Here is a 20,601-nt window from a genome sequence, read left to right as displayed (position 1 = left end):
ACTTTGGGTTATGTGTTTTTGTTTTATTAGATTGCCCTGTCCTTATAATACTGCTGCCCTTTTGGCTTCATTTGCTGTTCAGTGTAAGTATCTGCCCACTTTTTTTTATTTAATTGATTTTTTTTTTTTTTCTTATCCTCACCCGAAGACATTTTTCCATTTTTTGTTCCGATAGAGTGGGAGGGAGAGAGAGGGAGAGAGAGAGAGAGAAACATCGATGTGAAGGGACACATCGAGTGGCTGCCACCCACACGACCAACCAGGGCCGGGGACAAACTGCAACCGAGGTACATGCCCTTAGCGGTAACCGAACCCGGGTCTCTCTGTACCGCAGGCCAGCGCTCCAACCGCTGAGCCAAACCGGCCAGGGCTATTTAATTGATTTTTAAAGAAGGAGAAAGGGAGAGAGGAGAAACATTGATGTGAGAGAGATACATCGATTGGTTGCCTCATATACGTGCCCTGACCAGGAATGAATCCGAAGCCCAGGCATGTGTTCTGACTGGGAATCAAATCCAAGACCTTTGGGTACATGGTATGATGCTCTAACCAAATGAGCGACACCAGCCAGAGCCAGCCCACTTTTGAGGCAAATAACATATAATTACATGGTCTGTGTTGGTAATACGTTGCCTTCAACATATAAATTCTTTAGACATAAGTTGTTCCACAGAAGAAAGTGACTGCAGAGGAAATGCAATGAAATATCCAATTCATTAGCAATTACTCTGATTCCAGAAAAAACAATTCTAAAGTTGTTTGAGATGTAGAAGGTTATGTGCATTATTATAATATTGTTTAAATTGTAACAGCAGAAACAAATATTTTACTTCCAGAAATATAATGGAAATCATGACATTGATGATTTGGCTATAAAAAATTTTTAATGTGTTTATTAAAGTGAATATTTTTCCTTTATTTATTAGCTGAACTTGGAGACTACAATCAGTCAGATAACTTGCCAGGCTACCTCTCAGATTATTCTTTCATTCCTAATCAACCTCAAGATTTTGAAAAAGACATTGCAAAATTACATCAGCAACACACGTAAGGATTTATTTACTTTTCTGCTTGTTTATTAATCTTCTTAATGGCATCTTTTTATAGAAATGTTTTAAATTATTTTTAATGTGATTGTTACATTTACTAAATGTAAAACACTATTATATAAAATAGTATGATTGTTATAAAGAAATGTAGGTGATTTATGTTAAAGAAAAATCATGGTTTATTATGTAAAGTTTAATATTCTATATAAATATATAAAAGGTCTTTTTTATTATGTGAAGTAGTCAGGAATATATATAAACTTTTTTTTATTATAAAGTTTCTATTACATAAAATTGCCATGAATTTTAGAATATTAATTATATATTCACAGTCTACGTAGCAATTCTCTTTCAGTTTTTAGCTATGTGAAAGGAATCATTTTTGTTGAGTAATAAATGATCCAAGAGGAGAAAGGGAACTTTATGCAATACTAAATTAATAAAAAATAGTCCTTTAAAGATAGTAGCAATTTTTCACTCATAACAATATTCTATTTTGATATTTGATGAGTCTAATTTTGTTACATAATTTTTTTCAAGAAGAAATCTATTATTTTGAATAGAAGATAATATTGTTTATTGGGTCAGGGTTCAGTTTTTCTTTTTTTTTTTTTCTTTTTTTTTTTATCCTCACCCGAGGATATTTTTCCATTTTTTGTACAGATAGAGTGGGAGGGAGAGAGAGGAAGGGAGAGAGAGAGAGAAACATCGATGTGAAAGGGACACATCGAGTGGCTGCCACCCGCACGACCAACCAGGTGGCGGAGTACGTGCCCTTAGCGGGAACCGAACCCCGGTCTCTCCAGACCGCAGGCCGACGCTCTAACCGCTGAGCCAAACTGGCCAGGGCATCAGTTTTGCTTTAACATACCATTCAAAATGCTCATGTAGAAACTAAGGCAGTGTTGCATATTGGCTGAGAGTGTGAACTCGATCCAGACTGCCTGGATTGAAATTCTGGTAATGTTATTTACTGTCGTATAGCCTTGGCCAGATCATTCTATATCTCTGCTTCTCTATTTCTTTATATGTAAATTGGGAATAATAAAAGTTACCTACCTCTGGAGTTCTTGTAAGGATTAAGTAAGTTTAATATGAAGTATTCAGAACAGTGCCTAGCACGTGGTAAGCAATGAAGAAATATTAGCTCTTATTGTTATTATTATTATTATTATTTTTATCCTCATCCAAGGACATGTTCATTGGTTTTTAGAGAGAGGGGTGTAGAGAGAGAAGCATGTATATAAAAGAGAAACCTCGATTGGTTACCTCCCATACATACTTTAACTGGGCATTGAACCCACAACCTAGGTATGTGCCCTGACTGGGAATCAAACCCTTGACATTTCGGCCTGAACCATACCAGCCAGGGCTAGCTCTTATTAGTAAAGAAACTTACTTTATTTGGTAATGACTCATGTATCTAAAACAAATTGGCAAACTATAGCCCAGTGCCTATTTTTGTATGGCCCATGGGTTAAGAATGGTTTGTATAGTTTAAATGGTTGGAAAAAATTAAAAAATTAACATTTTGTGGCACGTGAAATTTTGATAAATTCCAATTTGTGTCCATGAATGAGTACTTTTGGAACATAGATCCCCTCATTCGTCTGCATGTTGTCTGTGGCTGCTTTCACATAACAGCAGGGTTGAGTAGTTGCAACAGAGACCATATGGCCTGAAAGCTTAAAGTGTTTCCTGTCCAGCTCTTTCCAGTAAAAGTTCGCTGACACCTATCTAAAATAAGACTACTGAAGGAGAATTTTAAGACTGCCGTAATGTGGTGAGAGGCTATTTTGGACTAAAAGTAAATGTCATTTATAATGAAAGTTCTGTACATAGTACATCTGAATCAAGGTTTTGAAGATAAACTCAATTTATAAAAAAATTTACCAGTATTGAAAAAAGTCTTTTCTGCAAGGAAAAAGATTATACATTTGACAAAGTATTGATTAAATATTTCTGTTTGGTTTAAAGAAATGATTCCTGCCCTGGCCAGTTTGGCTCAGAGATAGAGTGTCAGCCCACGGACTAGAGTCGCAAGTTCGATTCTGGTCAGGGGTATGAACCGCATATACCTCGGTTGCGGTTCATCCCCAGCCCTGGTTGGGGGTCATGCAGGAGGCAACCAGTTGATGTGTCCCTCTCACATCGATGTTTCTCTCTCCCTCCCACTCTATCTGAAGATAAATAGAAAAAAAAAATCCTCAAGTGAGAATTAAAAATAATAATAAATGATTTCTCAATTCTTTCAACAAAGAAAAAAATAGAGTCATCTAATTTAACTCGGGTGGGGTGGGGAAGGTAGAATATTTATTTAACTTAATTGAATTTTATAGAAAACTGAAGTATATCTGTTTTTTTTTTGTTTGTTTGTTTTTGAGGAATCCACTTTTATGATCATGCATTGGCAGGCTGTTGGCTCCTTTTTTTAGTATCAATAATGAATGAAAGGTTTATATCTTTGCTTTTGTAATTTGCTGCTGTTGCTCTGCGATAATCTGATAATAACAGATAACTAAGGTTGTTAGAGCAGTATATAATATAGGAGTAAATGAATGTTTAAAGGTTTTGCATTTAAAACTATATTTCTAAACCTTGTGTTTATAAAATCACCTGAGATATTTAATCAATTTGTCCCTATTATGGAAGGATACTTCTAAAAAATATAACAACAATGAATTAATAGAAAAGTAAAATGGAGAAATATACAAAGACATTAAAAATTGCAAACCATTTTTGTTAGATTCAACAGGCATAAAATTACTGTCAGTGTTCTATAAAAGATTCTGACACTCATTTGTCATGAATCAATACCTGTCTGTGCACCTTTCTCTAAGAACATAGCTTGGAGGTTGTCTCAGAATCTACATGTTTCAGAAGCAGACTGTGATTTAAGTGTAGATGTGGTATATAGACCAAATTTTGAAACACGCTACTTTTAAGTTATATCTGAGAATGAGTGACTTCCTCACAGCCATAAGAACAGCTGCGGACTTTTAAAACTTAATGCATTCTTTTATTTCTTGAAACTATTGTACAAAGTAATAATTTGTGTTATTGAAAATGTACCTTCCAGATAAGTTAGATGTTGTTGTACATAAGTAAGAGGAGTGACCATAAATGGTGTTTTGTAAAAGATTTAATTAGGAGGCTGAAAATTTACCAGATAAATAGTCTTTTTCTAATTTGGCCATATTTGTGATTGATTTAATTTTTAACCTAATGATGTTTTTACAGAGGTGTATCTCCTGCAGAAGCAGAATTTAGTTACCTGAACACAGCACGTACCTTAGAACTCTATGGAGTTGAATTCCACTATGCAAGGGTAAGTGAAGAAAACTTACTTAAGTTGAGTTAGGCTCTATTACTCAGTAATGTCCTGATGGCATTGGATAACAAATGTAATAACTAGTGAGTTATGCCAGCATAGTCACACTGAAAATTTCCTTTGAAATTTTCACAATCACTTAAGATTCAATACCTGATGAGAAGAATGGTTGAAGTAGATTTTTCATGTTATTTTCCTTCAAGGTAGTGGTTTATGTTATAAAATACTTTTTGCAGATCATAGGAGACAATACGTTTAGAATTTTTATGTTATAAAATAAAGATTAGCCCTGGCCGGTTTGGCTCAGCGGTTAGAGCGTCAGCCTGCGGTCCACAGAGACCCGGGTTCGGTTCCCGCTAAGGGCATGTACCTTGGCTGCAGTTTGTCCCCGGCCCTGGTTGGGTCGTGTGGGGGGCGGCCACTCGATGTGTCCCTTTCACATCGATGTTTCTCTCTCTTCCTCTCTCTCCTTCCCGCTCTATCTGAGTAAAAAATGGAAAAATGTCCTCGGGTGAGGACAAAAAAATAAAATAAAATAAAATAAAATAAAATAAAATAAAATAAAATAAAGATTAAATTATAGGAAAGTTTTTTGTATATTTGACTTTTTTGATAATCATTATAAAAGATGCTTTCAGCATATAGAGGCCTTTATTCACTTTATTTTCATCATTTAGTGACATTAAAATTTTTTGTTTATAATACACAAAATGAAGCATATTAGTATAGTTTGGTTCTTTTCGCTACCTCCAAATCCCTTCATTAAAATGGAATTTATGGCCCTGGCTGGTGTGGCTCAGTGGTTGAGCGTTGACCCATGCATCAAGAGGTCGCCGGTTCGATTCCCGGTCAGGGCACATGCCCAGGTTGTGGGCCAAATCCCCAGTGCGGGGTATGCAGGAGGCAGCCAGTTGATGTTCTTCTGTCTCATCGATGTTTCTAGCCCTTCCTTCCTTCCTTCCTTCCTTCCTTCCTTCCTTCCTTCCTTCCTTCCTTCCTTCCTTCCTTCCTTCCTTCCTTCCTCTCTCTCTAAAATCAATAAAGAGGAAAAGATTTTTTTTAAAGTGTAATTATGATCACTAGCTTCTCCACAGCACTCTTAACTTTTTTTTCATTGTGTCAAACTTGGCTATTTCCAAAAGACTATTATTCTCCTGCCATAACCATTGTGAGTGGCTATTCTTTGTTTGTGTATCTCTATACCTAGATTCCTTCTCATATGTTATTAAGAAGTTATATTCCTATAGTACAGCTGCTCTCCATAATCAGTGAAACGTGGAATTATATAGGTAATTGTTGGTTAAGTTGATGATAGGGTTTACATTCTCGGGAGAAATTGCTGAGCCTAATAAGGGTAGCAGTCTGAGTTAAGTTTTCTTTAGTTATTTTGAATTTATTTTAATTTGCAGATATATACAAACAGTGGTTTGAGAACTCAAAGTCACTTCATGTAATGGTGTTATGTCTAGGGCCTCATCTGGCTATGCGCTGAGAGGAGCACTAATTCTTACTGCTCACAAAGCTTATGTTACTCTCTCCTTTAAAAACCAGGTGACTGCTTTTCTCACATAACTGTATCTGGTAATTCTTAGTGTTTGTGATTTGGAAATTTGTTTGTCTGATGCCATTTAAAATATGTAAGTCTTTCTTTAACTTTCTGTTTTCTTTAAAATGTGCTCCTGCACCCTCCCTCCCTATTTGGGGACTGTTACCTTTGAACACGATTCTCTAAAAGGTAACAATAGTGGTCAGTATTTATGCAACTAAATTTTGTTTTTTTATTATAATTAAGTTTAATACCAATGGAAATTTAATATGTGAATTAAACTATAGATAACAATAAAAAGAACACTACATTCAGTCATTTTAGTCCCTATCAGTGTTCTGAAGGTAGTTTAGACTGCTATCTGTTATCTCTGACTGCTATCAATGAAATACAAAGAGTGTTAAACTACTTTCCTTTTTTTTTCTTTTTCTTAAATATATCGGGGTAACATTGGTTAATACGATTATATAGGTTTCGAGTGCACATTTCTGTGATACAACAATGATCTGTGTATTGTATTGTGTGCCCACCACCCACAGACAAATTGTCTTCCATCACCATATATTTGGCCTTTTTTACCCTTTACTACCCTTCCACCCTCTTCCCTCTGGTGACCCCATACTGTTGTCTGTGTCTATGAGTTTCAGTTTTATATCCCATGTATGAGTGAAATCATATGGTTCTTAGTTTTTCTGACTTACTTCACTTTCTGTAATATTCTCAAAGTTCATTCATGTTGTTGCAAATGGCAGTGTTTCATTTTTTCTTATGGCTTAGTACAGTATTCCATTGTGTATATGTACCACATCTTCTTTATCCAATCATCTATCAACGGACACTTTGGTGTTTTCATGTCTTAGCTACTGTGAATAATGCTGCAGTGAACATAGGGGTGTAGATATCTATATGAATATATGTTTTAAAATTTTTTCAGGTAGATACCCAGAAGAGGGATTGCTAGGTTATATGGTAACTCTATTCTATTTACTTTTAAAAAAAAAATTGTTTTTAATCCTCACCTGAGGATATGTTTGGTATACGGTATGATACTCCAAGCAACTGAGCCACCTGGCCAGAGTGTGGTAACTCTTAATTTTGAGGAACCACCATACTGTTTTCCATAGTTTCTGTACCAGTTTACATTCTCACCAGCAGTGAATGAGGGTTCTTTTTTCTCCATAACCTCTCCACCACTTGTTATTACCTGTCTTCTTGATAACAGCCATTCTAACAGGTGTGAGGTGGTATCTCCTAGTTTTGATTTGCATTTCCGTAATAGCTAGTGAAGTTGAGCATCTTTTCATATGTCTCTTGGCCATTTGTATGTGTTGGGAGAAGTGTCCAGGACCTCTGTGCATTTTTAATAAGATTGTTTGTTTGGTGTTGAGTTGTATGAATTCTTTATCATATTTTGGATGTTAACCCATTGTCCCCATTGTCAGAGCTGTTGCTTGCAAACATCTTCTCCCTTTCGGTTGGTTGCCTTTTTGTTTTGTTGGCAGATTTTTTTTGCTGTGCAGAAAGCTTTGTACTTTCCATTTTTAAGTGGCATGGCTGGATCTCACATATAATTAACCATATTATTATTTATTGATTTAAGGTAAGATATTTTGTTATTCAGATTATTAGATTATAAAACTCTTTCTCAGAAAGTCATAAATGTAGAGTACCAGATTAAAATAATTTAAATTTTTAATGGTTAGAGTTTTTCAGAAACATATTTTGTACAGACAGAAAAAAGCCAGGAAAGGCTGTTTCTGTTGTGTGTGGATATACAGAACTTAAGAAAAAAATGTACAAATGTTCAGTGAATATGAAGGGAAATTTTTCAGCATCAGGAACAGAAAGGTAGAGGGGAAAGGATACATAAATAGAATACTTAAGTTTTAATTGAATATCATAAGCAAAAGTATGTTAAAGATAACATATTTTGAAAAGCACGAGAAGATGTTTTCTGTCTGCCTTTAGAATATAGGTTGAAAAAATCAGAAAGTAGAACCAAGTAACAGCAATCTGCAAATACAAATAAGTGTTAGTACATTCATTGTGGTGGCTCTGTTATGTGCCTTGCACAGTGGTGGCGCTAAGTATTACTTAGTGAACAAAACATCAGTTAGCCCTGCCCTCATGCTCACAGTATAGTGGGGGAGAAAGCAATGGAACATGTATTAACAGTTAAATATGTGGGGATATGAAGGGCAAGTACAGAATGCTCTGTGATCATGTGGCAGGAATATCTAATCCAACCTAGGAGCAGAAGGTAGGGAAGCCTTCTTAGAAGAAATAATTTACTGAAGCTAGAAGAATGAACAAGAATAGCAAAAGAGAGTAGTTTTCACCGTAGAGCTGTCACCATGAAATCACCTGAGAACATGGAATTTTTTGTTGTTGTTAATCTTCACCTGGGGATATTTTTCCATTGACTTTTAGATAGAGTGGAAGGGAGAGAGAAAGAGAAAAATCAATGTAAGAGAGACACATCAGTTGGTTGCTTTCACATGACCCTAACTGGGGGCCAGGGATCAAACCTGCAACCCAAATATGTGCCCTTGACTGAGAATCAGACCCACGACTCCTTGGTTCTTGGACCAGTGCTCTAACTACTGAGCCAAACTGGCCAGGGCAGATCATGGAATTTTTGAGAAAATAGTATGTCTATAAGATTTATATGACTAAGGGAAGAAGATAGAAAAGTAAAGAATGAATGACAACTTCGGGATAAAAAGGAAAGATAAAAAGATTTGGGGGGATGGAACAGGGGGATTTTTTCTTTTAAACATATAGTAAGTGGATTTTTGTGGGGAGGGTGTTCAAGTGTATGAGTTTTAACACGTGTAGGTTCATGTAACCATGGCTACAATCAGAATACGGAACAATTCCATCACCCAAAAAAATCTCACTTATACTGCCCCTTTGTAGTCCAGCCTTCTACTTACAGCTAATACCTGGCAACCACTGGTCTGCTTTCTGACTCTAGTTTTTTCTTTTCCTAAGTGTCTTATAAATGGAATCTCACAGTATGTTACCTTTTGAGACTGGCTTCCTTTACTTTTTGTAATGCATTTGCGATTTCCTAAATTATTGTGTGTATCAATAGTTCATTCTTTTTATTGTTGAATAGTGTTCTCTTGTATAGATGTATTGTGGTTTGTTGATTCAGTCACTTATTGAAGGATATCTGGATTGTTTCCAGTATTTTTTTTTATTTTATTAATAGACCTACTGCAAACACTTACTTAAGTTTTTTGTATGAATTTAAATGTTTATTTCTGTAGGGTAAAGTGGGATTGCTGGGTCATATGGTAAGTGCACATTTAGCTTAAATGGAATTACCAAACTGTTTTCTATAGTGATTGAATCACTTTGTAGCCCCACCAGCAATATTTGCAGGTTCCAGTTGTTTCACATTCTTTTTAGCATGTGGTGCTGTTTGTTTTGTTTTGTCTCTTAAGCTTTTCTAACTAATAGGTGTGTTTTATCTCATCATGGTTTTACTTTGCATTCCCCTAATGACTAATGATGTTGCACATCCTATTTTCTTTGATGTATGTCCATTGAGGTGTTTTGCCCATTGTTTAATTTGGTTGTTTCTTTTCTTACTCTTGTGTTTTGAGAGTGCTAGATACACATTTTTTGTTGGATATGTGATTTGCAAATATTTTCTCCCACTCTTTGGCTTATACAACATTCTGAAAATCAGCAAGATATAGAAGACTTTAAAAATACAGTCAGCATGATGTATCAGATAAGGGGTTAATTTCCAATATATATAGAGTGCTCATACAACTCCACAAAAGGAAGACAAAGAACCCAATTAAAAAATGGGCAGAGGAGCTGAATAGACACCTCTCCAAACAGGACATACAAATGGCCAAGAGACATATGAAGAAATGCTCAACATCACTAATCATCAGAGAGATGCAAATTAAAACAACAATGAGGTATCACCTCACACCTGTCAGAATGGCCGCCATCAACAAATCATCAAACAACAAGTGTTGGCGAGGGTGTGGAGAAAAGGGGACTCTAATACACTGCTGGTGGGAATGCAGACTGGTGCAGCCGCTATGGAAAACAATATGGTGCTACCTCAAAAAATTAAAAATTGAACTGTCATTTGACCCAGTGATCCCACTGCTGGGAATATACCCTAAGAAGCCTGAAACACCAATCAGGAAGAATATATGTACCCCCATGTTCCTAGCAGCACTATTTACAATAGCTAAGATCTGGAAACAGCCCAAGTGTCCACCAGTAGAAGAATGGATAAAAAAGCAGTGGTACATATACACAATGGAGTACTATGCAGCGGTAAGAAAGAAAGATCTCTTATCCTTTGAGACGACATGGAGGGACCTGGAAAGTATTATCCTAAGTGAAAGAAGCCAAGCAGAAAAAGACAAATACCACATGATCTCACTTATATACGGAATATAATGAACATAACAGTCTGAGGAATACGGTAGACCCAGACACATGGAAGTAGGGCACAGACTGACATCCCTCAGAAGAGGGGATGGGGGGGTGGAGGGGTGGGAAGAGTTAAACCACAGAACTTATATGCATGTATGCATGACCAATGGACGTGGACAACTAAGCCGGGGACGGGGCGGAGGTGGGGTGGGGTGGGGGGTGCCAGTGGGGTAAAAAGGTAAAATATCTGTAACCAAAAAATAAATAAAAATTTATTTAAAAAAATAAATAAATAAATAAAAAATAAAAAAAATAAAAAGTTCTGACCTTTAAAAAAAAATAAAAATACAGTCAGCAAACTTAATTTAATTGTCTATGTAGATAACTGTCCCCAACAACTTCAGAGTATACATTGTTTTCAAACACAGGATATAGTTTCTGGGCACAGTGCAGTTAAGCTAAAAACAGTAACAAAAGGATAACTTTAAAAATTCTTCAAATATTTTGAAATTAAGAATCACACTTCTAAATAAACCATGGGTACAAATATTATCATTATGTCTACCCACCACTCTGTGCTTTCTCTCAGACTGTCATCTAGAAAGAATAACAATTAGTTACCCCTAAATTTTTGGTTAGGATTGGTTGATGATGTAATGGATATCAAAGTAATCTTGAAAATATAAAATAATTTGTACATATTAATACCAAAGAACATGTGTTTTATTTTTTTTAAACATATTGTTTTCTTCATTGATTTTAGAGAGAGAGGAAGGGGCGGGGAGAGAGCGAGAAACATCGATGAGAGAGAACATGGATTGATGACTGCCTCCTGCCTGCCCCCCACTTGGGTATGTGCCCTGACCAAGAATTGAACCAGCAACCACTTGGTGCATGGGTTGATGCTCAACCGCTGAGCCACACTGGCTGGGAAAAACATGTGTTTTACATTTTTGTAAAGAATTTCTAATCTCTGCCTGGCCACTGTGGCTCAGTGGATTGAGTGTCATCCCTTGAACTGAGAGGTCCCAGTTCAATCCCCAGTAGGGGGCATGCAGAAGGTAGTCGATTGATGTTTCTATCTCTTCTTCCTCTCTCTCTAAAAAGTCAATAAAAACGTATTAAAAAAAAAAAAAAAGAATTTCTAACCTCTTAAAATGGAAAAAGCACTATCAGGAGTAAATGTGACCTTGGACAGTTGGTTAGAGCTTTGTCCCAGTATGCCAAGGTTGCTGGTTTGATCCCCAGTCAGGGCACATACAAGAATCAACCAATGAATACATGAATAAGTGGAACAACAAATAGATTCTCTCTCTCTCTCTCTCTCTCTCTCTCCTTCCCTCCCTCTAAAATCAATAACATTTTTAAAGATCTTGTTAAATGAATAGTTTGAGGGTTCACTCACTATACACCTATCATCTTTATTAGAAAATCACTCTATATATTAGACTGTGAGATAGGTAAAGGAACATAATAGAGCTAGAAGATATCTGTATGGCACGGATCCTCAAGTTCAATCCCAGTTTTATAAGGATGTTAATATAATGTAAACTCTGTGTTTGCCTAAGAAACTGATTTCTAGCTATCCAAATGTGAATATAATGAAAGAAGGCTTGGTTTTAGGTTTTTAGTTAGGTATGGTATGCTCTAAACCCTAAAACAAATCTACCCAAGCTTTAGGCTTAATTGTGAATATATTATTTCCATAGGTATTTGTAATGAGGAGAAGATAATTACTGAAAAATAACTTTTGCCTGTCAAAGTTTCAAGAAAAGAAAGATTAAAGATGCTATTTTGATCATTCATTCAGTGAATATTTATTGAGCACCTTCTATGTTCCAAGTCCTGTTTATAGACATGGTGGATACAGCAGTGAGTAAAGTAGATAAAACCCACCTCTCTTGCAGCTTGTATGCTGGTGGGAAAGACAGACTATAAACAAATAATTGAGTAATTAGAGTACATAGTATGTGATTCCTTGGAGTAAAGTTCAGTAATAGGCAAAATGCCTGTCAGAATAGCAATCACCTGTGAAGGGGTGTTATTAAGGATGCTAATTTTAAAAATATATATGTTGGTTTGTGGTGGTTATATAGAAGTATATATGTATTATATACATGTATGTAAAGTTTTGAGTTACACTTAAAATTGTGCATTTTACCATGTTTATTATATTGGCTTTACTTGCAGTTAATTAAATATGTAATATATCAGATAGTGATAGATGCAGTGCAGACAAATTAAAGTGAGAAAGGGGATTGAAACAATAAAAAATGGGGTATCATGATAGGAAGGTCTCACTAAGAAGATAAACAGACTTGAAGGAATCATGCAGCTATCTGGGGGTAGAATGTTCTGAGCAGAGGAAACTGCAATGAAAGGCCATGCTATAGTGTCCTTAGCAGTTCAAGGATCAGTGTGGCTGCTTCAGGGCAAACTAGGAGAGTGTTGATGAGGTAAGGGCGAGCAGGGCTTTATAAGCACATCTTATAGACTTAGGCTTTAATTATAAGCAAGGCCATTACATGGTTTGAGTAGATAAAATTCGTGGTGTGCTCTCCATTTTTAAGAGCTAATAACGGCTACTGTTTTGAGAGTATTCTGTAAGGCACTAAAGGAAGAGACCACTCAGGAGACTGTTCCAGTGGTCCACATCCACATGAGAGAGAATGGTGGTTGTAGCAAATGGGTGGTGAAAAGTAGTCAGATACTGTATATATTTTGAATATGGAAGTGACAGCGCTTACTGATGTATTGGTTATGGGATGTGAGAGAGAAAGGATTTGGGAATAATTCCAAAGTTTTTGGCCTGAATAATTAGAAAGATGAAGTAAGTCATTAAATTGGGAAAGACGAGAGAAAAGCAAGTTTGGGACAGTGTTTCAGGAATTAGTTTTGGGTCATGTCAAATTTTAGAAGATTTTTACTCCAAATGAAGGAGGGTAGGCAATTCAATAGATGGAACTGGAATTCAGAGGCGAGGTCTGAACTAGAGATATACATTGGGGATCGTCAGCTTATACATAATATTTAAAGCCATGAGATGAGAGCGCTGAAGGAACATACCTAGTAAGATATTGAAGGGAGGAAGTCCTCAGAGCTGAAACACTTCAGTTTAGAGGTTAGAGAGACGAGGAAGAACCAGGAAAGGATACCAGGAAGAAGTAACATTTTATATAGAAAGAAAACCTTTCTTTCTGTCAAAGACACATGTATGTCTTTGAAGCCAAGTGATAACTATGTCAGATGAGTACTGGATTAAAAATGTCTAAGTTACTGGTGACCTTGTAAAAGCAGCTTTTGAAGTATAGTGATGACCAGAGGCTGATTAGAGAGAATTTAAGAAAGACTGTGAGGACAGTAATTTTAAGAGATTTTGCTCTACAGGACACAGATAATAATAACAAGAAACACCTGTGTAGCATTTACTAAGTGCTTAACAAGGCTTCATGTATATTCATTTCATTGACACTTAAAACAACCCTGTGAGGTAAGAAAAGAACCAATTTATACCTTCTTCCAAACCCTTGTTTTTATTAACCTGCATGTATTTGGAGACTTTTTGACAGAATGGTTAGAGTAGTCAAAATTTAAAATTATCCCTTGAAACAGAAAATGATCTCTCCTGTCAGAATGGAGCTATATATATGACTTCATCTGTGACGCACAATGGTTTTCCATAATTCTGCTAGACATCACCTGTCTAGACATAGCTTTTTTGTTGTTTTTGTATCAGGCATATTTATGAAAATATCAGTAGATCATTACTTGTATTCATTTTAACCAAATAATTTGTTTGAGTTTATGTACACTGTTAGACCTATGTAAGTCACATGAGCACTTTTAAAAAATCATTAGTGAATGTGCACTATGCCTAACTGCATTAAAAATATACAAACATAAAAATTTTAAATGATTGATAGGATAAAACATAAAGATAAAAGATAAAGGAGATAATTTCAACATATATTATAATATTCTATAAAGAGTTCCCACAAAGGAATACTTTTTTAAAACGTGTAATTAGAAATATAGGAAAAATAGAGATGAACATTTAACAGGAGAAATACCATTTTTATGAAAACAATGACATTCTAATTTTATTAGAATAGCAAAAATTCAAAGGATTAAAAATAGCCTTATTGGTCAGTCTATGGACATTTAATACATTGTTGAAATATAACTTGGTAGAACACTTTTGGAGTGCAAATATTAATATGAATATAATCTTTGATCACTTCCATTTCTCAGATTCTATCCTTTAAAATATTTATAGAGGTATTTTAAATAATGTGTTCAAGAATTTTTGTTGCAGCATTGTTTGTAATATTAGAATATTAGAAGAAACTAAATGAGTAAACAGAAACGGTTAAGAAATTGTGATAACTCTGGTTAGTGTGGCTCTGTTGGTTGAGTGTCGTCATCCTATGCACTGAAAGGTTGCTGGTTCCATTCCCAATCAGGGCACAGACCTGTGCTGCAGGTTTGATCCTTGGTCAGGGTTTATATAGGAGGTAACCGATCAATGATTCTCACATTGATGTTTCTCTCTCTCTCTCTCTCCTCCTTTCCCCCTCTCTGTCTCTCTCCCTTTCTCTCTCTCTAAAATCAATAAAAAGATATTGTGATAAATCCATATTTTGGAATAATATGCAGCAGTTAAAATTGTAGAGGTACAGTTGGTCCCTAACTTATGATGGTTCAACTTAGGACTTTTCAACTTAACAATGGTATGAAAATGATACACATTTAGTAGAAACCATACTTTAAATTTTGAACTTTGACCTGTTCCTGGACTAGCGATTATACCATATGGTACTCTCTCATGATGCTAGGCAGTGGCAGTAAACTGCCCCTCCCAGTCACCTGTGCAAACACAAGGATGGACGACTAGTAATATACTGTGCACTGTGTTGCCAACATTTTTTGGATACTATGTTTTGTGTTTCACGTGCCATCATGACTACAAAAACTCATCTTTGTGTGTCTCCTGCTTCTCGTGAGAAGAAGAGGAATGCAATTACTCTTGAGATGAAACTCAAGATAATTGCCCAACTGTACACTAATGTAAGTGTTCTGAGCACATTTAAGGTAGGCTAGGCCTAACCTAGATTAGTTGTATTAAATATGTTTTTGACTTAATGATATTTTCAACTTATCCCTCATAAGTCGAGGAGCATCTATATGCATATTGATATGAAAAGATGTGTACAAAATGCTAAGAGAAAAAGAAAAATTGCAGAATATCTCCCAGTTTTTGTTGATTAAAGAATATGTGTAGTTATATGTAATATGTGTATTTATATTTTATAAAACATAAAGATCTAGAAGAATATACATGAAAGTGTTAAGAGTGACTGTCTCTGGGGAGTGAGGTAGAGAAGGTGCAGGGTAGGGTGCCCTTTGACTTCTTATTGAATATTTCTATATTGTTTTGAAATTTTTGTAAGTAAAAATAATTAAAATTATTTCAGTTACTATCTCATACAACTTAAAATTAATGTTGCTCTCATCTACACCATAAAATTTTAGTATGTTCATGTTAGTGTACTCTTGACCTGTGACAATAGAGAGGTAAGAATATTTAAATAGTCTTAGAGTAGTACGGTCCAAAGGAAAGGAAGGGAGGGCACTATAGGGGAACATGAAATGAATAATTAAGGTATGTGTGGAAAATATTTGAACATCTATTCCTATTCATCCTGAATCTCATCCTTTTCACATTGCTGTTTTTTAGCCAATTATGTAACTAGAGCTCCTAGTTTTTTTAAAACATGTTTTTCTCCCAACATAGCAGCAGCTTGATTGATCTGTCTATTGTTAAGTTTTGTATATCTCTCTAATGGCAATGATTCTGATGCAGGCATTCCAGGGTCCTGGAATCTGACCATCCATGACCCACTGTGGGTTCTTGGTGTTGTGAAGGAAATAATTCAAAATGAGCCAGCATAGAGTCTAAAGTGGAAGAGAGTTTATTTCTGAAGCAGTGGGACAGAGAGAAGGCTACTCTACAGGCAGAACAGCCCCTTTCTAGTGGAATTTACTTCTTTTATTGGGACTCATTTAATAGAAGGGTAGGGCATTCAATAAAAGGGAAGAATATTCAGGATGTTTTTTGGAAAGGGGTGGAGACTTCCCAAAGAGCCCCATTTTGGCCTTCTTGTGTCCTTATATGGGCTTTCCCTTTCTGATTTAGAGGCTCTAGGTGTGTCGTTTAGAATGCTAATGTATTACAATGATCATATAATAAGGCTAGTGGTTATACTGTAAGGTGAAACTAGTCACCATGTTGAATCAATCTGATCCTTTGACAGTTCTAAGCCATAAATTCATTGGTGGTTGGTTTTCACACCTCCTTGCTAGTCCCTGGAGCATCTATTACAGCTGTTTCACCACATACCCTATCTCAGGTCTACTGAAGTGCTTGGTGATCCTTGGTTGTATACTTTGCTTGCATTTGTGATTCCTAGTTCACTTGGTTGTGGATGCTGTTTGTCTTTACTATAGCCTGCCTTAGATAATAGTGGAGGAGGAAAGGAATATATTACTAGATAGAACGTGTGTATAATTTGCGTTTTTCATTTTGGGGTTCTCCATCCCTTCTGGGAACCACTTTAATTTCTGTCCCTAGTTTCCACACTTTCTGTTTTAGGCAGGCTGTACACACTTCTATGTCCTATAGCTCAATTCACACGGGGGCAGGATTGTAGTGTTGGTAAACACTGATGATCCTGACAGTAATTTGGGGGAATCCCTTTATTTTTTTTATTCATTGTCTCTGAACTTTTATCTGTTAAATTAGCTTCTCTTTCCATAGAACTTTCTCTTCTGAGTGTAGTTTGAGCTGTAGTTTTCTGTAATCTGTAATTTTTTCTCTCTCCATAAATCGAATTTTATCATTTTTATGTCTTTACAGATTCCTCAAAATGTCTAGTACATTGATTACATACCTTCAAGTGTTATGGGTTGTTTTAAGTGCTATAGATTCTTTCTGATTTTATATATCTTCTCTCATATTTTAAGATTGGAAGAAGTAATGGGAGCATATGTTAAGTCTGCTATCATTTAGGCTCAGTCTGCCATCATGGTCTAATTGATGGTCTTTAAAAAATTATTTAAGACTCTGATAATAGTGTTCAGTGATTCTTATTATTGCTAAACAAAATGAGCACCCAGACAAAAATTAGCGTACACTGTTGTGTTTGGCCTTGTTACGTATTATCCTATCTAATAGGTTAATTTAATAAGGTTCTATTTAATTAGAAATTATTGGAATCACATTTTAAAGGTTTTTATTTTCTTAGGGAGACAATTACAAAATTTTGGTTCTATTTTCCATCAATTCTGTTTTTTTGAGCAGATGAATAGTAGGGGCTAAAAGCATTATTGCTATGTTAATTTACCTATAGAATGGTTCAAATCAAGCACCAAAACTATTTCAAGGTTAATTAGCATCTGAAAAAAGTATTTTAATCCTGTTCATTTTCTTGATATTACAGGTTATCTATTCAAGATAGATCAGTTAGCATGAAAACTTACTCAATTCTCAAATTGCAATTCAAATTTTCTTCTCTGTAGTCTTCCAAACTCTCCAACAATTAATTGTTCCTCACTTTGTACTTTGATGATGTTTTTATTTTATTTTTTTTATTTTTATTTGTTTTTATCCTCATCTGAGGACATTTTTTCCATTTTTTGTTCAGGTAGAGTGGGAGGGAGAGAGAGGAAGAGAGAGAGAGAGAGAAACATTGACGTGAAAGGGACACATCAAGTGGCTGCCACCCGCACGACCAACCAGGGCCAGGGACAAACTGCAACCAAGGTACGCACCCTTAGCGGGAACCGAACCCAGGTCTCTCGGGACCGCAGGCCGATGCTCTAACCGCTGAGCCAAACCGGCCAGGGCCTTTCATGATGTTTTTAATTGTATTATACTAGTTATAGGAGATTTAATTATATTGGAAATACTGTTTTATTACAGGTTGCCCTTCACCAAACTCTGAACTCCTCTGTGTTTTATTCACATTTTGCAATCCTAGAATTATACTTACACAGTGATTGGGACATAAGAATTTTAGGAATGGAAGGATGGATACTAACTCATCATTCTAATTTCCTGCCCCAAAGAGTCAGCCCCAGTTAAAAACTTTGGGAAATCCTGAGATCATACAGACTTTTAATAATGTAACATTTAAGTTTGATTTGAAGTATGTCATTTATTTTTATGAAGTAACAATTACCATATGGGTCTGTAAATACGCAATTATGTGATGCCTTTGAAGTTGTCTCATGTGAAAAAGATAAACTAATAACTAATTCTGTTTTTAAAATGTTTTTAACAGATTAAGTGCAGTATTTTAGATTTGTCTTTTTTTTTTTTTTTTTTGAAGGATCAAAGTAACAATGAAATTATGATTGGAGTGATGTCAGGAGGAATTCTGATTTATAAGAACAGGGTACGAATGAATACCTTTCCATGGTAAGGACTTCCACCAATACTTTTGTATTTTTGTATTACTAATATAAAAATTCATATTAAAGAAAGTGGCTGTTGAAGTATATTAATGTTGACATGCAAATTTATTTTCAGAAAATACCAAAATAATTGAGTTATTTATTTCAAAATTGCTTAGCTTATAGAAAATGTTACTTTATGAATTTTTCACTTAAGGAATCTTTAAATTTGTACTGTAATATAATAGTACCATGTTTACTCTGTCTTGTACCATGCCGGTAGCTTTATGTTTTTAGTGATTTTTTTTCTAGAGAGAGAGGAAGGGAGAGGGACAGAGATAGAGAGATAGAAACATCAATTGGCTGCCCCCTGCTGTGAATCAAGCCCAAAACCCAGACATGTGCCCTGACTGGGAATTCAGCCAGTGACTTCTTTCTTGGTGCATGGGACAACACTCAACCAACTGAGCCACACCAGCTGGGCCCAGGCTAATTGCTTTAAATAGTGGTATTTCATTTAAATGCATTCAATGAGGTACTGGTTTATTATTTGGAACACAGCATGGTTACTGCAACAGAGACCCACCCACTATTACAGTGACTTAAATTGGTGCTAAGAAAGTATGGTAGCTTCATCGGTATAAAACTCATGGTTTTGGTTTTGGTTTTGTCTTAGTGTTCTACTGTCCTAAGTATATTGTCCTTGTCCTCACTGGCTAGAATGACTCACTCCCTATCACTTCTGTATCCTAGAATGAAGAAAAAGAAAAAGTATCATCTGCCACTTTCCTTTAATAGAATAATAAGAAAATCATAAAAATTACATTTATCATATCTCATGTGTGTGTGGTTAGAGCATCAGCCTGTGAACCGAAGAGTCTTGGGTTTGATTTCTGGTCAAGGGCATCTACCACAGTTGCAGTTTCAATCCCCAGCCTCAGCTGGGGTCGTGCAGGAGGCAGCCAATCAATGTGTCTTTCTCAAATCGATCTCTCTCTCCCCCACCCCCCTACCTCGCTCCCCCCTCTTCCCATTCTATATAAGAAATCAGTGGAAAAAAATCCTCAGGTGAAGATTTAAAAAAAAGAAAAATTTTCTATAGGTCACAAGATTATGAACCATAAAATAAGAAATTAATGAAATGAACTTCATCAAAATTAAATACTTTTGCTTTTCAAAAGATACTCTAAAGAAGATGAAAAGACAAGACACAGTCTTTTAAAAATCATATATTCACCCTGGTTGCTTTGGCTTAGCGGTTAGAGTGTTGGCCCAGGGACCAATGAGTTGCGGGTTCTATTCCAGTCATTTGGTTACAGTTCGTCCCCAGCCCTGGTCGGGGTTGTGCGGGAGGCAACCACTCCATGTGTCCCTCTCACATCAATGTTTCTCTCTCCCTCCCTCCCTCCCACTCTATCTGGAGATAAATAAAAAAATATCCTTGGGTAAGCATTAAAAAAAAAATCATATATTCAATAAAGGATTTAATCAAGAATATATAAACAACTCATAGCTTAGAAATAAGAAGACAACCTAATTTTTTTTTTTTTTTTTTATCCTCACCCGAGGACATTTTTCCATTTTTTGTTCAGGTAGAGTGGTAGGGAGAGAGAGGAACAGAGAGAGAGAGAGGAACATCGATGTGAAAGGATCACATCGAGTGGCTGCCACCCGCACAACCGACCAGGGCCAGGGACAAACTGCAACCGAGGTACGCGCCCCTAGCGGGAACCGAACCCGGGTCTCTCAGGACCGCAGGCCGACGCTCTAACCGTTGAGCCAAACCGGCCAGGGCTGACAACCTAATT

General features: G+C 36.0%; 1 protein-coding gene across 5 annotated transcripts in view; it reads left to right on the top strand.

Annotated features, from left to right (window-relative positions):
* The window catches only part of PTPN4 (protein tyrosine phosphatase non-receptor type 4), a 251,441-nt gene that overhangs the window by 119,918 nt on the left and 110,922 nt on the right, over positions 1 to 20,601 (top strand). For all 5 annotated transcript variants that reach the window (XM_036254434.1, XM_036254430.1, XM_036254432.1 and 2 more), the window contains 4 exons: positions 31 to 83; positions 927 to 1,047; positions 4,290 to 4,377; positions 18,730 to 18,818. In XM_036254434.1, coding sequence (XP_036110327.1) covers positions 31 to 83; positions 927 to 1,047; positions 4,290 to 4,377; positions 18,730 to 18,818 — 351 coding nt within the window. The remainder of the gene's footprint in view (positions 1 to 30; positions 84 to 926; positions 1,048 to 4,289; positions 4,378 to 18,729; positions 18,819 to 20,601) is intronic.

This window comes from Molossus molossus, unplaced genomic scaffold, assembly GCF_014108415.1.
Source record: "Molossus molossus isolate mMolMol1 unplaced genomic scaffold, mMolMol1.p scaffold_m16_p_11, whole genome shotgun sequence".
In the NCBI taxonomy this organism is placed as follows: domain Eukaryota; kingdom Metazoa; phylum Chordata; class Mammalia; order Chiroptera; family Molossidae; genus Molossus; species Molossus molossus.
Note: the sequence above shows the minus strand (reverse complement) of the source record. Positions and strands in the feature narration are given on the sequence as shown.